Source organism: Pararge aegeria, chromosome 26 (assembly GCF_905163445.1).
Source record: "Pararge aegeria chromosome 26, ilParAegt1.1, whole genome shotgun sequence".
NCBI classification, from domain to species: Eukaryota; Metazoa; Arthropoda; class Insecta; order Lepidoptera; family Nymphalidae; genus Pararge; species Pararge aegeria.
In genome coordinates, this window is record NC_053205.1 from 2876624 (window position 1) to 2890907 (window position 14284).

Genomic DNA, 14284 nt, shown 5'->3' on the forward strand with positions numbered 1-14284 from the left:
TCCTTACCTCTACCCTCCATAATTTCAACGTACTTCGACATACGAAACGTCAACGAAAAATTCCTTTTTCTTTTCGTTCCTTCTGTTATTAGTTTTGCATCGCGTAACATCACGTTAACGAGAATATGAGTAACCATACTCGAGGCAACACATAAATTGAAATGAAGTAACTACATTAAAACTTAAAGTTTCCCTCATTCAAAGCATAAAACTTAAAAATTAATTAGGTACAACAGATATATTTTCAATCATATTCATCGAATTACATACAAACTAAATGACACGTAGTATTATCCTACTTAAAATGTATTTCTGTGTACATGCGCATATAAGTATACCAAAGGTATTAGAAACATAATAATATGTTATATATGTTTTTTATAACTTTCTTTAGAATTTATTGCCACCTACTTCTTTAGTTTAGCCGACTTAGATAAAATTATTATACGCATTAAACTATCTGCGTTTTTTTTTTAAAAACATTCAATAGACAGAAAGTGCCGGCCGGGTCTAGCAAAAAATGTGTCTACAAATCTTTACCTTTTTTTGGAATAGTCTTCCTAAGCAAATTTTATTATAACACCCAAACTGATTTAGACATATTTCTTTAGTCCACTTTACCAACTAGCCTTTAATCCCGACTAACGATTGAATGAAGCATTTATGTAAATTTAACAATTTAGACAGCTTATATTGTAAATTAAAAATTGTAAATATTTATTTTAGTTTGTAATTAATTATTTCCCTAGAAAAATTTATTGAAATAAAACAGAAACGTTTACCAAAGTAAAAAAAAAAAAAATTAACAATATATTTTTATTTAATATTGATTAAATTACGTTTATATTTTTAGGTTATTTTTCTTCAAAAAAACACGAACCCCAAAAATTAAAAATAGGTTTTTTTTTCTTCTGTCTTTACACAGATTAGCCAACGTCAGGTGTCTAATAAAAAGAAGTTAAACCTAGATCTACGTACATATACACACAGTAGAAATTTCATACGTATATAGCCATGGCAAGCGTTCGGTGACGATGAAGCGAGTTTCATTCGACGGATATAAAGAAGTTTTGACTTTTAAAAATACATAGTTCAGTTCTGTTCACTCGAATAACACCAATTCTTACAGCTTCAATGACATATCAAGAAATGCTTAGGCGGACAAGTTGCAACCAAATACATGTTTTTGACACTTAAATTCGGACCAAAATGGATGACGTCATTTGAGATATTATCTTATATCTTTAAACGAGCAATTCTTGTATATATATATAGCTGTTGCCCGCGACTTCGTCTGCGTTTGATTTTGTTTTTAAAGTATTCTGTATCGCTAAGCCTTCAATGAGTATAGTAGTATATATATATATATATAACATGTGACTCAACTAATTATAGACAAATAATTTGCAATAAAAAAAATATGCGACTATAATTAAAGGTAAGCTATCCTATCTCTTAAGTTGGACCAGACTGCTCACGGTGTACCAATTTAATTTGAAATCGGTTAAGTAGTTTAGGAGTCCATCGCGGACAAACATCGTGACAGGAGATTTATATATATATCTTAATATATATAAATCTTCTGTCACGATGTTTGTCCGCGATGGACTCCTAAACTACTTAACCGATTTTAAATAAAATTGGCTCACCGTGAGCAGTCTGGTCTAACTTAAGAGATAGGATAGCTTAGATCTTTAATTATAGTCCCAATTTTATTTTATTGCAATTTATTTGTCACATGTTATATATATATATGTGTCACGTTGTATATATACTACAATACTCACTTAAGGCTAAGCGATACTGAATACTTTAAAAACAAAATCAAACGCAGACGGAGTCGCGGGCAACAGCTAGTAATAATATATAATATATAATTGGAATCTCGGAATCGGCTCCAACGGTTTTCATGAAATTTAGTATACAGGGGGTTTGAGGGGCAATACATCTGTCTAGCTAGGATTCATTTATATTTCTCGAATTTCGGGCAGAAACTGCAAAAAATTTACTTTTTGAGAGATTCTGATGCGTGAACGGTAAACGTTACGCCAGACGACAATAGTATGTAGTAAGTTCATCGGAATTTTCGGAATTGTTGTTTCTTTAAAGTTCTACAAAACAGTCCGCGACAACATTCGACTATTTTTTTAAGTCGGCTCATTCGCAAACGAAGTCGCGCGGATCCGCTAGTGATATATAATATTAAATTTCAATTTATTGTCATATTTACCATACTCCCAATCGGGTTCTATCGTACCGGACCGCTAAATAGCTTAGCGGCAAGTCTTTCAAAATTCAAAATTCAAAATTCATTTATTTCAAGTAGGCCTAATATAAGCACTTTTGAAACGTCAAGTCTGTCTGTTTGTAGTGATTCTACCACCGGTTCGGAAGGCAGATTCTACCGAGAAGAAGCCGGCAAGAAACTCAGCAGTTGCTCTTTTCCAACATCAATAATTTACATTTTGCATTTTAACATTCATTATTCTATCTTGTGAGAGCTGAAAGCGGAGCCGGATGCTTCCAAGCAACCTTGTCATTAAAAAATTCATCAATTGTATAGTAACCTCGCTGTAATAAATGTGTTTCGGTAGGTGGCCACAGCCGAAGCCTTCCACCAGACCAGGCCAGAAGAAATTCAGTAATTATAAATTCCAAAATAACCCCTGCCGGCCATCGAACACGAGACCTCCAACTTAAAATCGGAGAACTCACCGCTGAGTCAGGGCCGCCAGGTACTCAAAATATATAATTTAATTATAACGTAATTATATGAAAAGTTCTGTCATCTCATTATGATGTTTCTTTTGTGATTCTATATTACTTCTTAGGATTCTTCGTGATCTAAGTTATATAACTATCTCTTTCCCACAAAGGCATCAACCGCCTGGGTGCGAAAGAGATGTATGCCCATGTACACGTAGCCTCAAACTTATATATAAATGGCACATTAAGTCAGTTTAATAATAAATGTGTATATATATAATATATAGGTTTATATACACATATATAATATATATTAAAATATGTACGTACACAGTGACTATTTTCCTCGTACAACAGACAAAACTAAATATTGAGATAGTAAAATTAATAGCGGGTGCTATAAGAAGCATCCTACATCAACTGTGAGTGGCGCGGTGCGGCGGCGTTATCAATCACGGTCATTTCATGCTGCAGAATTAAATATTCGAATAGGTTACATTTGAACAGCTGCTTCCAAATTAATGTTTTAATTTTTTAACTGGTGTAGTAAACTTTAGTTACTTATTTAGAATATCGCATAGTAAAGGGGTTGATCAAATTAAGTTATTCGATTTATTTTTCTCCTGCATCTAACGACCGAGAGTAATTTAATTGATACCGTCTCACCGCGCAGCTTACACTCGACTCAGGATGTATAAGAATACACCAAAACATCAGTTTATATTTCTTAATATTGTCTTTATTATGTCTTCAATACGTTTTTATTTTTCTTGCAATGCACTTCCGGAATATTCAAAATAATTGAAGTTACACCATTGATAGAAAATTTAAACAATCATTTCTGCATTAAGAAATTGGAGAGCAGCTGATGAAATAAGATATACATTCGAATATTCAAACGAAAGCACCGCAATTGATTGAATCGAAACCGCCACCGCATCGCGCCGCTTACACTCGATATAGGGTGCTCCTTTATACACCACACTTTTAATTGGATTTTCTTATTTTTTTTTAACTGGGGACTATGATGCCAGACTAAAAAAAGTCACTGTATACCTGTAGCACTAAATATTTAGCTGACTTTCCTAACGTCTTCTTATATTTTTTATTATTTATTTATTTATTTGGATAAAAAGCCTCTGGATTCTTAGTCTATATTTAAAAAAACTTTTTTTTTTTTGTATATTTGAACACTCTAATCTCGCGAACTACCAAACCTTACAGGATAGCAAATTGGTTATAAATTACACTTAGAGATGGTGATAACAAAAATAATACCCGGCCAAGTGGAATGTGAGTACTTATACCCACTTTAAATTGTATGCTAGGCATCAAAAATTTCTAGCTTTTAACATTTATATTTCAATAAATAAAGTATCGACTTTGGACTTGTCAATATGGTTTAGTTTAATGACTTTTGTACAACCGATATAGCACTTATATAAAGCATCTATCGCGTAAAGGGGCGTACATAAATTACGTGAGGTGTTTTTAAAATTTTCAGTACCGCCCTCCCCCCCTGGTGAGATGTCGTGAGGTTTTATTCAACCCCCTCCCCCATCCCCCAATCTCGCATGAGATTTTTCTAAATGTGGGTTTCTTACGTAAACGCGTTGGATTGTTATTGTAAAAAGAAAAAAAAAAATGGTTCACAACAGATATGGTTCTTTAACAGTCAGTAGATGTGTAGCGTCGAAGTCTAAAAGTCTAGTCAAAGATTGCATCTAAACGATTTTATTGGTTCAATCAGAAAAAAAAATTGCGTGATATTTGCCGGGACGATGAGATTAAAATAACCCCCCCCCCCCCCCCCCTAAAAATCTCACGTATTTTATGAACGCCCCCTAGAGAAATTCCTAGTGCTACAGTGGTTATGTTAAATGGAACACATTCAATTCATTTATTTGGTACTTAGTTACGACACTTACATTAAAATATTTAAAATTACGTATTAAACATTACGTACAATTTCCTCAATACTTCTGTAACCCTGGTACGTAATTTCAAAGTACGCAATACTTGTTTCTTTTTATCTTCTACAAGTTAGCGTTTGACTGCGATTTCACCTGGTGGTAAGTGATGATGCAGTCTCAGATGGTAGCATATGCCATACCCCTAATCTGTTAGGGGTATGGCAGTTCTATTAAACCCGTACCCCTTATCGGTTTCTAAACGCCTTATGCCCGTTTTCACAAACGATGCCTAAGTATAACACCTAAACGAAGAAGATTCCTAAGCCTTTACCTTTCACCATTCGATTTTCACTAGGCAACGCATGAGTTTACATGTAAACTAACTTATCTATGGTTCTTGCCACAAGGGGTGATATATTGTTTTTGTAATATCACATTGTTCTTATGGATTAAAGGTTATTTAAAAAAGAACGTGAGTATACACGCGTTAGAAGTTATACTTCTTTGGCGGAACAAGATAAAAATCTATTCATAAATTTAAACTTACGCCTTATTCTACGTTTGTAGAGAAAACGACGCTAATAATAGAAAAAAGGTATTTAATACGTTGAAAGTTTTATTATAATGCTTTATCTAATTATCGGACCACCGAGTTTCACTGGACATTAAAATTTTAAATTTTTGTACAATTGATTCAATTAAATCACCGGAATGAGCCCGCAGACTTTGACAATTGAAAGTGTACACTGTCAAACCTTTTTCTGAAAAACTAAAATGTCGACTATAGCTAACTTCAGGGTGTCGGTTTTTTGTGACGGTGTGCGCGCGCGTCGTAAAAAGTGAGCTGGCGAACGATGTATTCCTCACTCGGAACTACCTTCATCCTGTTCAAATCGTGTAAACGTGTGCGCGTGCATTTTGTGACACAAAAACATGATTTTTCCTAATGCCGCTAAAGAAGTATAACTTCAAAAATCATTTTTGAAGTTATACTTCTTATGGCGCATTAGGGAAAAATGGTGAGAGTAAATTTTAACGATGCGCTCACACACCGTCACAAAAAGCGACACCATGAAGTTAGCTATAATAAACATTTTAGTTTTTCTAAAAAAGGTTTGACAGTTGACTTTCAATAATTCAAACAATACCTTTTTTCTATTGTTAGTGTAGTTTTTCTTCTACAAGCGTAGAATAAGGCGAAAGATAAAATGTATGAGAAGATTTCTGTCTTGTTACGCCAAAGAATTATAACTTCTAACACTTGTACGTAAGTACACACACGTTTTTTTTTATTCCTCTGTCAAGTGGCAGTCCTGAAACTTTGCGATCCGATGAATCGGTTTCATAACTTTAAACGGCTCCTAACGTCGTTAGACATCACATAAGACTTCGTGAAACGTTTTGTTTCTCTCTAGGATTCACCTAAATAACTAGGCTTCCGATAAAGGCGATTCCTAAGTTTAGTGAAAACGGACATAAAACTAATGACTTGAGGTTCATTTTACTTCGACGCTTTAGTGTCCCAATATGCGAGAGACCGAAAGTGAATCCACATTTGCTAGCTAGCTCATCTAACCGTTTCCTATAATTAAATATATAACAGTTTAAAAATAACTTTTAAACTTTGTTTTAGTATAAAGGATGATTTTCTGACCACCAAAAATATTTAGACCTCTCAGGCGTGCAGTTCTCCTCACGATGTTTTCCTTCGCCGTTAAAGCAGACGATATGCTACGATTGGTTAAAACGTACATAGCTCCGAAAAGTTAGGTGCGTGCCGGGGCGTACCGAAATTACACCGAAAAACATTTATGTTCGTCACACAAACATTTTACAGTTGTGGGAATCGAGCCCACGTCCTTGGACCCAGAAAGCAGGGTCGCCGCCCACTGCGCCAGTCGGCCGTCGTTTTGAGAACTACCAGGGTAAGCATAAAAAAGTAAAATGCCATAATATGGCAAAATTCTCCTCCGTTTTCAGTTATATGAAAATGTAAGGGTATGCAGCGCTTTTGTGCACGTATGAAGTGCACCGTTCGAAACATTTATTTATATACTAAAAAATATATCTTCATTTATATATTTTTTAATGTTAATATTAAAATATTGTTAGTGGCCAAAAGTTAACTATAGTATCTTATGGCATCAAGTTATATCACAAAACATGTTAACTATAAAAGCTCCCGTCACGAAAGTTGGCACTGCGTTCTAGATATCTAGATATAACGTCATGCAATAATTCGTTTATTTGACTTTGCCGAGCGATTTTTAATATCTATATATATAAATATATATATATAAATCCGCTACCGTATGTTAGTGCTCGCAGAACTTAAATCGAGATTTTAACACAACTTTAATTATATTTTAATAAGAAGAGAAAAGACAATGCCCCCATCGCCGTCTAGCCCCAAAGTAAGCGTAGCTTGTGTTATGGGTACTGAGATAGCTGATGAATATTTTTATGAATACAATACACATAAACACTTATAATATACATATAAACACCCAGACACTGAAAAACATTCATGTTCGACGCACAAACATTTTCCATCTGTGGGAATCGAACCCACGGCCTTGGAGTCGACCGTCAATAGTTGTAAAGACCAAGTCAACTTAAATAGTGCCATCTATTGAAAACTATCCGAACCGTAAATTCTTAAACCAAATAAACAATTTAGAATTTTTTATATTTCGACTGCTCTTCGGATTTCCCCAATTCTCTAAAGTATAGAAACGATACTAATCGATCGATCTATTTTATAAGTTCCTGCGAGATAAACAGACGACCATAGCTATTATATATATATATATATATTTATATATATTTGTTTCATAAAAACAGCAAACCTGCAATAGATAAAGGCAATAGATTTCTGATGTTATCTGTCACCATTTTTCTGTTTTTCCGCAGCGATTGGTACCACCGTCGGCCGATAGATGGCGTTGCTAGCCTCATCCGGTAGCATTTTCTCGACTTCCGGTAGTGCTATTTCCGCTTGTTTTTGTTCTGTGAATTAAAAAAATATACATTGTCATGTGGAAATTTAGTAATGAATCCTACGTGTATCTATCTTATATATAGCAACACAAACTACAAATAAAAATAAAACAAAAATACAAACTCTATGCTATATACTTATAGAGTTTGTATTTTTGTTTCTTCGAAACAATAATCTCAGTAACTACCACGAGACGGACTTGACTTTTTTTTTTAATTCTTGCATATCTTCACTAGCAAGAACCCTCTTTGGGGTGAAATTTAAAAGTCATATACTATGGTTAAGTTTACAATATAATTGTTGAAACGTAACATAACAATAAACGTTTAATTTTTTTATATTATTATAATAATTGCAAAAAAATAAGAGACGTACAAACAGAAATAACCTACCAAATAAATTAATGTTTCAGGATTTTTAAAAATTTCATCCCTAACACAGGGGATGAATTTTATTTATTAGAACACGCTAAATTTGGGAAATACAAGTACGATTAAATAATGTTTTGTATTTGATAACCCGATTATCGAAGATGGTTACATATTTTTGAGTTACACCCCAAATAGGGTACAAAAGTCATAAAAATTAGTATATAGGTTAGGTTGACAAGAATACTTATAACGGGGTGGAATTCGAGAACATTGCTGAAGAGGTTAAAACCGTAACTCTGAAAATACCTGCCCGTTTTTATATTTCATAGCCGACTTTTAGTATCGGGGTTTAAATATACAATTTACCATCTTTATCGTTCCTGGTGACTGTCGCGAACAGTAACGCGTGTACCCCGGAAGCTACTAGCGCCATGCCCGCGAAGATCCTAAACGAGCCCCTGCCACCAGCGCGGCTGTACAGCTGCCCCCCTACCAGGGAGCCGAGCGCGAAACCTTTAAACAGAAAAAAAAAATGGGGCAAATTCATCAAATTTGGGGCATCATTGTCTACGTTAACTTTGAGAGAAATCTACCAACGTTGGGGCAATTACATCAGAGGGGGAAAATCATCGCCAAATAAATATAATACCAAGTGAATCTAATCTAGGGTGCCAGTCAAATGCATACAAAAAAAACATTCAAATCGGTCCAGCCGTTTAGGGGGAGTTCAGTGACTTATACACGTAAATTAGAATAGTATATATAAAGATATAAACTCTACAACTAAAAATAAATCATAATACACACATCGCCACCTAGCCCCAAAGTAAGCGTAGCTTGTGTTATTGGTACTGAGATAACTGATGAATATTTTTATGAATAATGTACATAAATACTTATGATATACATATAAACACCCAGACACTGAAAAACATTAATGTTCATCACACAAACATTTTCCAGTTGTGGGAATCGAACCCACGGACTTGGACTCAGAAAGCAGGGTCGCTGCCAACTGCGCCAATCGGCCGTCAAACTGGTTCGGAAAGCAAATTCTACCGATATAAGCTGGCAAGATACTCAGTAGTTGCTCTTTTCAAATGAATGAAAATGACTTTGCTTAAGGTAATTTATATTCGTATTATTCATTTAACCTTATACCACTTTTAGTCTTAACTACAGGGTTTTAAGATCTAGTTTATGTGTCGTCTAGAACTTTCTGGCACCTCAACTTGCTTTGTTACACTTACGCTAACATTAAGACATATATTATAAATATGGGGCTCATAAACTTACTTCGGAGCATTTAAACTAACTTTGGGGGCATCTACATAATTTGCTGATACTTACATAAACTGGAATTTCATGTTGAACCTTGTACCACTTTTAATCTAAGGGTATTTAAGACGCAGTTGATGTGTTGTCTAGAACTTCCTGGCACATAAACTTGCTTTTGTGCACCCACTAAAGGGCACATACTATAACTTTGGGGCACATAAACTTACTTCGGAGCACTTAAACTAACTTTGGGGGCAATTACACTAACTCAAGGGCTTTTCCCTTAATTATAGAGCTTTTGTATTTTCATTAAGGTCGACATAGTCTATTCCCGCCACGATCGAATCTACACGATAGCGGAGTATCCTTCAAGCGCGACGTGAACCGCATAGCCTTTTACGACAGAATAGCACAGCACGTATGTGGGCCTCTACGTTACCTGTACCTTGGTTAAGTGTGTAGGTTACCGTTGTATACTTCGAGGCTTTACAGCGAGCTTTCCAACCTTGTACTACATTCACTAATTTTGTGACACGTAAAATAACTCTGGGAACAATTAAACTTTGGGGCAAGTACCTTAACTTTGGGCAGTTTCACTAACTTTGGGGTCTATTCTACCTTTAGGGCACAAACTTTGATCACGCACACACAAACATACACACATACACACACACACACACACAAAAATACACAGAAACATGCATACTTATTTTGTATATTATAGGTTGTAATTTTTTATTATCATCTAAATTTATTTATAACATGTCTGTCCTTGTGTATATCATTGTATCTCTTGTTGTGTTTGTTTACCTACCTTCATTTTAATGTATTTTGTTAAGTTTATTTTAATTGTAATGGAAGAGCCGAATCTTCTGACACAGGGTTAGTAATACTACTCTTAAAAGAAGGCTTCAGCTATATATTGATGCCACTTTGTTAATTACCGAAATATACCTTTTTTTTTTAGGGCACTTGTCTTAAATTTAGGGCACATTAACTAACTTTAGAGCACTTACACTCACTTTAGGGTACTTAACCTAACTTTGGGGCAAACTTACAAAATTTGGGGTACTTATCTTAACTTTTGGGCACTAACTCTTAAGTTTGGGGCACATTCACTAACTTTAGTGTTTCGGTACGGTAAGACTATTTTGAACTTACCGACGCCATCGTCCATGCCCGCCACGATTCCCTGGACGGTAGCGGAATATCCCTCGGGAGCGACGTGCGCTGCGTAGCCCACTATGGCCGAATAGCAGAGCGCGTATGTGGGCCCCTGCATTATTGACTGCAGAAAATCATAAAACATTATTAATTTAAAAGAGATATTTAAGAGTTCCGCTACGGTGCCGCATAGAAACCGATTGGAAGTGAGCTGAGTGTTATAAAACATCACTTCACACCTTCAAGTGGAATTTTTACTGCCTATTGGTGCAGTAGGCTGCGATCGTGCTTTGAGAATCAAGACTGTGGGTTCGACTCCCACAGCTGGAAAATGTTTGTGTGATGAACATGAATTTATTCAGTGTCGGGTGTTTATCTGTATACTATAAGTATTTATGTATATTATTCATAACAAAATTCATGTTGTTACCCATAGCTCACTTTTTTTTTTTATTTGGGACTTGATGTATATATGTGTGTATTGTCTTAGTATATTTATAAATAAATAATAAATGTACTACGACAATACACACATCGCCACCTAGCCCCAAAGTAAGCGTAGCCTGTGTTATGGGTACTAAGATGATATTTTCATGAATAATATACATAAATACTTAGAATATACATATAAACACCCAGACACTGAAAACATTCATGCTCATCACACAAACATTTTCCAGAGGAAATCGAACCCACGGCCTTGGGCTCAGAAAGCAGGGTCGCTGACCACTGCGCCAGTCCGCCGACATTTATTAATTAAGTAGGCTTACGGTGAAGATATTTATACGAACAATATAATTACGATAAAGATGGGAGATGGTTATGAAATGAGTTTTAAGATTTTGCCTTGCAAGTGTAGGTAATTGTAAAAGACATTTTTTTAGATTATAATTCAAAAATGCCACTGTTTGATTAAGATTGTCTAAATATTTTTGCATTAAGATTAAGTAAATGAATAAATTTTTTTTTTTTTTTTTTTTTAAGATATATACTTGCGAACCCGCCATCCCCACTATAAACGCATAGTTTCTAAGGGGATGGATAATTATGTTGGAAAAATATTTGTTACTTTTATTTTGAACAATAAATTTAAAAAAAAATACACTAATAAAAATTTAAAGATTATAAAAAGCAATGTGTCATCTCATGTCGAGAGAGTCGCATGTTCAAAACCTGTCGGTTTCGATAGCTTGTCAATGCATTTTAAATTTATTAAATGTTGAGATGTATTGGATGCAATGAGGAATTCAAACGGTGTGTTTAAAAATTGGAAATTTATTTATCTATTTATTTGTGAACAATAACATATCTTAACCACTAATGAATGAAACGATGATCACTGTAAAAGTATGAAACTGCGTAACAGTGATCACGCCCACCTCCAAAACCTAAAATTTACCACTGTTCACTAGATATTTATCAAAAAATCTAAATACATTCAAAAATATTAATTAAAATAAAATGAGATAAGTACAAAAGAGGGATACATGCAACATGTTAATCTTGACCTCGAGTGTGTGTGTATTTTGTGTGTAAGTATGTAAGTGTATGTCTTCTGTGTGTGTGTGTGTGTGTGTGCGTGCGAATTACAGCGTTACCTCAATAAACACTAGATGCCAAGGATGCTGTATGACAGAGATGAGTGCCAATCTCACGCCGTAGCAGAACAGGCAAAACGTAAGCGTGGTACCGTAGCCCCAGCGTTTTATTATCCTACCTGAGGAAAAAAAAAACAAAAAAAAAAATTTTAATCATTTATTTCAAACTAGCTGTTGCCCGCGACTTCGTCTGCGTTTGATTTCGTTTTTTTGATGTGGCGTTCAATTTAGTTGTAGTTCTAAAAAAGATTTTCAGTATTCAGTATCGCTAAGCCTTAAATGAGGGGTTTGCTGCTGTCCGCTGAGAAGTTCTGTCTTCTATCTCCAACCACAGTTTAAGCAAAATAAAACACATACCTCTAAAATACAAAAATAATTATTTGAATCGGTTATAATTTGTCGGAGTTGTGCTGTATAATCGTCAAACACTTTCATCCCGTCTCCCAAAGGAACCGAGCTTAATGTCGGGATAAAAGGTATCCTATATAACTTCTAACACTTCCAAAAATATGTGTACAAAGTTTCACGGGGATCGGTTAGGAAGTTTTTGCGTGAAAGCGTAACAAACAAACTTACATTGACATTTATAATATAAGTAGGGATACGGATAGGTCTTACTATATAAGCGAAACCTCATGAGCTTATACCATTCAGAGCAAAAATTCAGAGCAAAAGTGGCATAAAGATGGTCTCCTACACCATGTCAGAGGATAAAACGTACAACTTACAGGCTTGTACATTCCTCATTAACAGGCTTGTACACTTTGGGATGCAAAGCTAGCAATTTCGTCGAAAATACTTTCATGTGATCTTCTTATTTAAGCTCATTAACTCCCAAATTGATTCTTCCGTCTTGCTCTCGCTCATTACTATAAATACTCGCGTTAATCCCAGATTAAAATATTTTAAACCATTTTCCCTAAGTGTCTACAAGAACAATACTACCTTTTACAATCCCATCGTTCGCATGTGCCGCCTTTATAATGATTTAGTATCAAGTAATCATAATATTGACATTTTTAACAAAACGATAAATATTTTTAAAAATCAAATTGTTAAGCACAATTCCACATAATCTTTAGGGAAATAATATATATATTATTATTTAAGTGTTTCTTTTTTGTTTCAACTTTAATTTTATCTTTACTTTCTGTTTAATTTAATTCCAAGTTGTGTTCACATACTTTGGGTTGTAGCTTAGAACATAACTTGTTATTACTTATATTTAGATCTACTTGTAGTTATTACCTGTTTTGTGTACCTAATAACAATAAACAATAAACAAAAATGATTGCGAAACAAAAATTAAAAAAAAAAACTTATCCTTGAAAACCATTACGAAATGTCAACACGCGAATTATGATTGGAAATTTCGATTAATAATTAGTGGGATAAAGAAGTTCATATGCGCTGTTACCCTAAATTAAAAAAAAAAAAAAACAATAACGGATTTTCGGTATCCATGGTGGTACAGCCAGTGGCGTGAATACAGGGTATGCACTAAGCAGACAGGAAGATGGTAAACGATAACCACATTCGTAAACTTAAAACTTAAGCTACGAGGGTTCCAAACGCGTCCTGGTCTAAGAAGAAGCCCGCAAAAAACTCAGCCGGGTGTTTTTTTTTGTTATCACCATCTTACAATGTTATTTAAAATTATTAGTAGAGCAACCTGGTTAGAGCAATAATTCACACCCAAGCTGTTTTATCGATTACGTATTCCTTAATACTATAATAGCACTTTTCTATAAGCTTTAATACAAACTTTGAACTTTTTAAGAGACATTTCCAAGATGTCATTGGGTAGTTTATTGTAGAATCGTATGCAATTTCCTTTAAACGAATTATGAATTTTAAGTAACCTAGTTTATTGCACTGTAAGTTTATTCTTACTTCTAATGTTTAAATTATTGCAGTCACATTTTTTCTTAAATTTAGAAATGTTTTTATGAACGTACATTAAATTTTCAAATATGTACTGACTATACTATATAAATTTATCTCTCAATGACTCTCTCGGACCCATTTTGTAGATCGAACAAACAGCCCTCTTCTGCAGCACGTATAATAGTCCTAATCAGCTGCATTACCCCAAAGTAAAATTCCATATGACATAATGCTGTGAAAGTAACTAAAATATACCAGTCTAGAAGTTTCTACGTCGGTCATATGGCGTATCTTCTTTACCACATAGGCAGCAGAACTAAGCCTGTTCGATAAATTATTTACTTGAGGGCCCCATTGAAGTTTAGA

The 14284-nt window shown here is 34.5% G+C and overlaps 1 protein-coding gene across 1 annotated transcript in view; it reads right to left on the reverse strand.

The window, feature by feature from the left end:
* Nucleotides 1-7463: 7463 nt before the first annotated feature.
* The window catches only part of LOC120635399 (major facilitator superfamily domain-containing protein 6-A), a 34677-nt gene continuing 27856 nt past the window's right edge, over nt 7464-14284 (reverse strand). Inside the window, exons 7-10 of the mRNA XM_039906407.1 lie at nt 12032-12150; nt 10431-10557; nt 8358-8504; nt 7464-7628 (exon numbers count right to left, since the gene is read on the reverse strand). Coding sequence (XP_039762341.1) covers nt 7501-7628; nt 8358-8504; nt 10431-10557; nt 12032-12150 — 521 coding nt within the window. The 3' untranslated portion in view covers nt 7464-7500. The remainder of the gene's footprint in view (nt 7629-8357; nt 8505-10430; nt 10558-12031; nt 12151-14284) is intronic.